We start from the raw sequence: 7,965 nt of genomic DNA, 5'->3' as shown, positions 1-7,965 counted from the left end.
CTGTCTGTCTGTCTGTCTGTCTGTCTTTGCTATTTTTATTAAGCAAGGATGCATTAAATTGTTCAAAAGTGACAGTAAAGGATAAATATTTCTATTTCAAATAAATGCTATTCTTTTCAACTTTAGAATGCAAATAGAATACAGTATTGTACATTTCAAAATCACATTATTACTGTTTTTATTTTAATTTTTTTTCAGGTGAACATTTTTGTCTTAATGTGCAGTAAGGAATTGTTCACAATAAGACCAGAAACATGCATAAATGAAGTAAATATGGTCAGTTTTGCGTTGATGTTGACATATTCACACCATCACACTTCAGTCTTACCTGTGTGACCTTCTCTGTGACGTTGTGTGTTCTGTCCTTGACCTTCGGTGCGATGATGGTTTTCTCTGAGGACGGAGGGGAAGGTGCTTTCTTATCGTTGGATTCAGAGAAGTTGAGTGCGATGAGCGGGATCTTGTTGATGGTGCTGTATTTGTTCAGATTGGAGTCTGAGGTGGATCCCAGCAAGCTGGACTTCAGATGGTTGAACGGACCTGAAGGTCAAGAGTAAAGAAGAGCCTGTGAATATCAGAGATTAGGTTTTTTCATTCATCTCGCATAAGGCTGAGTGATATAGCTAATATTCTTAATATATACCTCAGATGATTTCTGGTGATATGCAGCATTTTGGATATTAAACTCTTATTTACTCACCATGTCATTCCAAACCTGTATGAACTAGGTAAGTAAACACTGACAAAACTTTCACTTTTGGAAAACCCATGTCATTAGACTAGTTTCACAGTCCACTGTCATGGAGTGTGTATGAGAATATTAAGACAACGGTGTTTAATAGTGTAAAAAAACAAAAATAAAATAAAATTAATTTCTGTTTTTCTGATTCACTGTCCATTTCAATGAAACAAATAAAAAAGTATTAATCTGTGTCATCACAATGTTCATAAATTTCTCTACACAATATTATATATATTCAAATGTTTAAAGAAAAATTATGTGCAGGTAAACAATGCTTTCAATAATTTCAATTATTTGAAAACGTGATTAATAATATTTTAATGTTAATTATTATTATTTAAAAATATATTTAAAAATTATAATATTAAATCAAATATTAACATGAAAATACATTGCGTAAAAAAGTCCATCTAAAAATGACGATTTAAGGCATTTCAGAGCAAATACTTAACTATCATAAGAAAAATCAAATGAAAGATGTGCAATATATTAGTTATATCACCCAGGCTTGATCTTGCCTTGAATAGTTGAATACATATTGTTTGCAAAATTAAATAAATATTTATAAATTGTAATTTTAAATAAAAATATCTAACATGTATTTTAAAACAATTTAAAGCATTTCAGGGAAAATACTTACATATCATAAGAAAAATATAGTGGATATATAATATTCGTACTTGCATATTTGCTCAGCTTAATGAACCATTTGAATGAAACTCATCAGTGTTGAATTAAAATACCATCATCTAAACTATAGATGTGCGATTTTACTGAAATAATTTTTTGTGCATTTCAAGCTTGCCATAAACATCATCATCCATGCCTGAAGCGAACATATGCAGTTCTGTGAGCATCCATTAGCAATCCATTAAAATCATGTGCAATGTAAAAGAAAAGTGATGCACAGCCTCTCTTGGCATACAGCGTTAATTCAAACTCTGATTAGAGAAATGTCCTCCAGAACTGAAAGGTTAACAGCTGATGGAAGTCATTCAGCATGCAGCATTGATCTGCTGTCCCAATGCTTCAGTCCCGGTCAATGGGACGTGAAGAGTCTGAATCACAACCACCTCAATGCAGGAAGGTCCAGACTAGAGCTTTATTGAAATAGCAGCAAATGTTCTGTATGATCTAATCAAGACATCGATAACAGCTGAGAGGAGAAATCAGGCTGAAAATGGATAATCACGACACGGCATGACGTCCCGGACACTCTGATGATGCTCTGATCTGAAGTCTGAATGCGCTTTTGAGCAAAGATAACAGGATTGATCTAGATTTTTTAAAGGGGTCATATGATGTTGTTAAAAAGAACATTATTTGGTGTATTTGGTGTAATGAAATGTGTTTATGAAGTGTTCTGGAACAGTGTTGTAAATAGAACTTAACCACTGATTTCTAGTCGTGTCCTCTTTTGGAAGGCCAAACAAAGTAGTTTCGCTTTCACAACGAAACAGCGTCACACACCGCAGCTTTGAGTGAGCGGAGGCCGGAGGCCTTGAGAACGGCGCAGCCGGCGGATTCGACGAAGGAGCGTCCGGCGGGCTTGCGGCAACCACATGTGACGACCCTGGGCTGGACTCCGCTTCGTCCACGGTGACGTATGAAGTTGATGTATTTCCTCAGCAATCAGCACGGATCAGCTCTAGGCATGACGAAGCAGATATCGTCCTCTTTTGGAAGACCAAACAAAGTAGTTTCGCTTTCACAACGAATCACACAGCGCCTTCACGACATGGCTGCAGCGTCAACAATACTACAGCGAGAATAAAAGTTACGCCTTCTTTCTTTGCGTGAACATTTGGGCGGTGTTATGCAAATCTTCCCACATAGTGAGGTAGATATGTGGGGGCGTGTTAGAACGAGCCGTTTTAGGTAGGTGTGGCTGACTCTTAACTTTTATAAAGAATATCTCTTTGGATTTGAGACTTTAGTCTTTGCAACTTTACAGATCTTCTTTATGCACCAAGAGCTTGTAACACTTCAAAGAGAAAGGAAAAATTGAAATCGCATCATATGACCCCTTTAAGTATGTAGAGTTAACCAGTCTAAGTTCTGATTATAACAGGGGTGTCAAACTTTATTTTATGCTGAAAACTGGACCTGAAGCTTGCGGTATTCATGGAAAATGAATGCATACATGATCTTCTAATGAGCTTATAGAGGCTGCTTCTATATAAAGACAAGTTCGGCATAAACAGTGTTTTTATTTACAGACCGGCTTTTCTCTCAAATTCAGAAAGCATAGACTTATTTATTATAATGTTATATAAACATAAAGGTTATTATAACTAAAACTAAAACCTTAAAAATACATTTGAAATAAACTAAATATTACCTGAAATGATTTTTCTCATTTTCGTTTAGTTTAAGTCAAAGTTCTAAAATAACTCAAACTAAAATGGACATAACAAACTAATAAAAAACTATAGAGAGACTTTACAAAAAACAAAACAAAATGACTAAACATTTAACTAAAATCCAAATGAAATGAAAACTGGAAAATAAAAAATAAATTACAGAAAAATTAAATTAAAGAAAAATGAATTAAAATGTTACTAAAACCTATGGAGGAGTATAGAGATTAGAAAAAGAAAATGAGCAAATGTGCCCAAGTTCTTTCTTGTGAAAAATGAAAACACACATGCTTCTTTTAAAGCTGATGAGTGCCAGCAGTGGATCATTTCATATTTTGGTCCTTTAAAATGACTCTAATTGAAAATATCAACAAAACGAGGCAAGCAGAGGGTCATTAATTATGATGCCATTATAATTGCCATTTCTTGCTGTCAGATGTGATTATCATTCATCAATAAAAGCAATGAAATCACTACACTGGAAAATTATACATTCCTGTCTACATTAATCTTGCAAATAATGTAGAAACTAATGCGCATTATGACGGTTGAGTTAATCAATTGCACAGCTTAAATGCACTTTGTAATTCAAACAAGGTTTATATCAGGGTAAAGAAAATGGCTTCAGAGATCCTCAAATTACAGAATTATTTCATATTCATTCAGTTTAAAATTTGCATAATAACCAGATATGACTTAGGAAAACCTCATATTGTATCATATCTTTCACCAAAACAATCTTAAGTTGTGGTATTTTTTCTCTCTTTTTATCTGTAAAAGAACAGTATTACAAATTATATTACAAATTAAGCAAAAAAATTTATTAAAAGAACCTTCAAGTATTTTCAAGTAAAAAGTAAAAGTAAAGTCAAATTTTATTTTATTTTATTTATCAGAAATTGAGAATTGCTTGAAGGCTGTTTTTATTTATTTTATTTTATTTTATGTTACTTATTAGGGTTGTTATTATGACTAATATGCTGTTAAACATACTAATTTTATTTTAAACAACAACATTATACATTATATTATAAATAATATTTTTTAAGATGCTTTTATATAATGTATAACATTGTTCTTTTATACAAGAAAATTAAGAAAAAATATTTAACTTATATTATTTATTTAACTTATAATATTTAAATATTTTTAATATGTAACATTTAAAAACTATTTAACCAAAAAAATAACATTATTGTTATTATTTTATTTTTACAGGAATAACTTGTATTTTAATATATATTAAAAGTATTCTAATATAATGTAAGTTTTAGTCCTCACCTTCACTTGCGTGTCTGTCTGTAAACAGGTGTTTGGAGTTGGCGCTCAGTCCTTGGATGTCGTGAACGGAGGAGGCGCGTCTCCTGCTGAACACGCTGTCTCTGGAGATGGACTGGGCCAGGCAGGTGCTGAACTGCGCTTGAGACGGGCTGGGCTGGTCCCAGGGCTGCTTGGGCGACGAGTGGTCGAGGGGTACGGACGCACTGACCGGGGACGAGTGGGGGCTGGAACTGATGAGTGCCCGCGTGTCGTTGGCATCTGCTGGACTCGAACCGTCCTTGGTGGGCGATCGGACGTCCATCACGGCCGCAGAGTCGTCACTGGCCCTGGGTGAGTCCACCATCACTGAGTCTGGATCGTCCTGCGGGAGAGACTGCTTGCTGGTGCCCAACAGCGTCAAGGCTGGCAGACGGAAGCGGAAGAATCTTCCTTTTCCTGGAGGTATTTAAAAATGTTTTTATTATTATTTATTTTTTATTATAGAAATAAAAGTTCTCACAGAAAATATTGATTTATTTTATTTTGTTTTGTTTTCTTTTAATTATTTTTTAGGGCTGTATATATAAGAAATTATATCTAAAATTAGTAATTGTGAATATACAGTACACACACTTGAAGGTTGTTTTATTTAATTTTACTTCATTTTATTTATTATTTTATTAGGGCTGTTATTATAACTAATGTGCTGTAATAAACAAATTAAATAAAAATTCCAAGCCTTCAAGTATTTCTCAGTTTCCAAGTTTTTTTTAAACTTTTATTTAATATTTTTATTTTAATTTTACTTTATTGTATTTTTATTTTATTTTATTTATGTGAAATTGAGAAATACTTGAAGGCTGTTTTTATTATTATTAAATTAACTTAAAACAGCCTTCAAGTATTTTTAAATTTCCCAATTTTATTTTATTTTATTTTATTTAATATTTTATTTTATTTTATGAGAAATTGAGAAATACTTGAAGGCTGTTTTAATATTTTTTTTTATTATTATTTTTTATTTTATATGAAATTGAGAAATGCTTGAAGGCTGTTGTTATTTTATGTTATTATTTTGTTTTGTTTTATTTATTAAGGCTGTTATTATTACAGCTGTTATTACTATTATTATTATTATTATTATTATGCTGTTAAACACCCTCCTTTTATTTAAAGATAAATATTCATATAATTATTATTAACAAATTAAATTAGCCTTCAAGTATTTCTCTATTATTTTATTATCACTATACAATATATTATCAGTAATATAATTTTTTTTTATACTTTGACATTGGGGAGAGTCAAAAAATACAGAAAATACAGAAATATACAGAAAATGATTTATAATTTATCATATTTCAGAAGTGGCTATGCTGAATACACTGAAATGAGTTGGCAGCACCGCTGGCAGGGTTATTATAAGAACAGGCGTATTCAGCAGACGTGCAACTTGAGCGGTCAACATTCATTCCCACAATTCATCTCCCCCAGGAGAACAACAGTCTGACATATGGCTCATTTGTTCAGCCGTGCCTTTAATTATCCCACCGGCCTTTGGTCTGAATTCATCCCTCAGTTCGTACACAGATCACCACTGCTTTAATTAGCAGCTCCTCAATGTGGTTTTTCGTTTAAAACAGGATGTGATCAAACAAATCAAGCATTTCCCCGTGGAATTCAGTGTTTCCTCTCCAGTGCATCAGCGCTTTGAAGACTAAATTGCAGTACACATTTTCTAATAAATAAGGTCTACTTCAAGAGAAAGCTACCAGGCTAGTTTGGCTGAAATCTCATGAATGACGCTGGACTTCACTTTCATTCATGCACACGCCAGAGAACGAGAGCACAAGCACATGTGAAGAGCATTAGCTTTTATCTGCAACACAAAGCTCAACTTTGACCTGAAAATTTGTGCAGATTCAATCTGCGAGATTCAATACAAACAAGCAGGAATGCGTTGTAGATGGCATATTTGAACATTTTAAACTCTTTTTATTAGCCATGTATTATTTATTAAAAACAGACACCCCAAATGGTGACATCATATCCAGTTGTATTAGTTTAAGTATTTGCTATTGACTGTTCAAATGCGGAGTTTTGCGCAACGCAGAGTAACGCGTTGTGTGTGTGTGTATGTGTGTGTGTGTGTGTGTGAGAGGGGAACAGGGTCACGTCACAGCAGAGTGAACAGCCTGTCAGAAATCATAGCACGTCAGCTGTCTTAACCGCGGCTTGTGTACTGCATCATCAGACTGCGCTTGTCAAAGGAGGGGGCTTTGTTGAAAACGACGCGTTTGAGAGAGGCGGGGCATAGAGGACCTACAATAATGTACAGTATTTGAAAAATAATGTGTTTTTTGAACATTAAAGCATGTCAACATATACTGTTACACCAAATACATAAAATAATGATCTTTAAAATAGCATCATATGACCCCTTTAAGGTGGTCTCCTGCATGATTTCTAGACTGAGCAAGATTATTTCAATACAGATGTCCCACAACTAATTTTTAAATATTGACAATAATTAATAAAAATGATCAGACTACATCAATAAAATCTATCTATCTATCTATCTATCTATCTATCTATCTATCTACCTATCAAATCAAAGTTGATAATCTCATCTATTGATCAAAGTTGTTTAGGTGTCTAAATGATCACAAATGTATTTTATTATATTTTAAAGGTACAAATGCTACATCTCACTTGACAGTGAATGTTAATATTTTAAATTAGCTTTAATTTGTATAATTTGTTTTCTTTTCATTTTCATTGTACTTTGTTTTAGTCATTTTTTTATTTTTCTATATCAGTTCTCATTTTTATTAGTTTTAGTACTTCAGCTTACATTTATTTAAATTAGTTTAAATTGTAAATTTATTTCAGTTAGTTGCCAAAGCAACATTTTTAAGTTTGACATCTAATATGTATATTGTAATTTACAGGTTTTATTTAAATTACCAAAAATATTTTATAGGTGACATATCATGAAAATCTGACTTTTCCAGGTTTTAAGTGCTATAATCAGGTCTCCGGTGCATCTACCAACCAAGGAAACGTGATAAAGATTAACCCAGTAACTTTGTTTTGGTAAGCCTTTTTTTGCAAGCATCTGAGAAAACGAGCGCGTCAGATTTCGCCCCCTTGGTGACGTGGCAAAGGGATCTCATTATAATATTACCGCCGCTTAATCTGTAAATTTCCACCCACGGCGCCGTCATTGTGTTTTTTCACAAACGACAACGGTGTACCAGGTCTAATGCCATGGCAAAGGTTTGAGCAAAACATGCTAACTGTTCTGTCTTTGGCTGCACAGACGAGCACAGAACACTATTTAGAGTCCCAGCCTCAGAGGAGACAACAGAGCAGTGGATTTATTGATTTATTTACTGTATATTGCTGCTGCCACACAGATCTAAAATAAACATGCAATTTATTTCCCAGATTTTTACCTTCACAGACATAACCGACTGTGTTTTGTAACTCGTGTGTGTTTTTAACGTAAACTTGTGTGTGAATGAGAACTTAGTTTAGTACTCACATGCTGTGACAGCCGCTTTCTGTCCGTGTGCTTCGGATGTGTGCACTCAGAAAACC

The 7,965-nt window shown here is 33.5% G+C and overlaps 1 protein-coding gene across 1 annotated transcript in view; it reads right to left on the bottom strand.

Moving 5' to 3' along the window:
- The window catches only part of LOC107674758 (potassium voltage-gated channel subfamily H member 7-like), a 122,814-nt gene that overhangs the window by 46,454 nt on the left and 68,395 nt on the right, over positions 1–7,965 (bottom strand). Inside the window, exons 5-6 of the mRNA XM_016468851.1 lie at positions 4,384–4,818; positions 329–540 (exon numbers count right to left, since the gene is read on the bottom strand). Coding sequence (XP_016324337.1) covers positions 329–540; positions 4,384–4,818 — 647 coding nt within the window. The remainder of the gene's footprint in view (positions 1–328; positions 541–4,383; positions 4,819–7,965) is intronic.

The sequence above is a fragment of the Sinocyclocheilus anshuiensis genome, unplaced genomic scaffold (genome assembly GCF_001515605.1).
Source record: "Sinocyclocheilus anshuiensis isolate Anshui unplaced genomic scaffold, SAMN03320099.WGS_v1.1 scaffold680, whole genome shotgun sequence".
In the NCBI taxonomy this organism is placed as follows: Eukaryota; Metazoa; Chordata; class Actinopteri; order Cypriniformes; family Cyprinidae; genus Sinocyclocheilus; species Sinocyclocheilus anshuiensis.
Note: the sequence above shows the minus strand (reverse complement) of the source record. Positions and strands in the feature narration are given on the sequence as shown.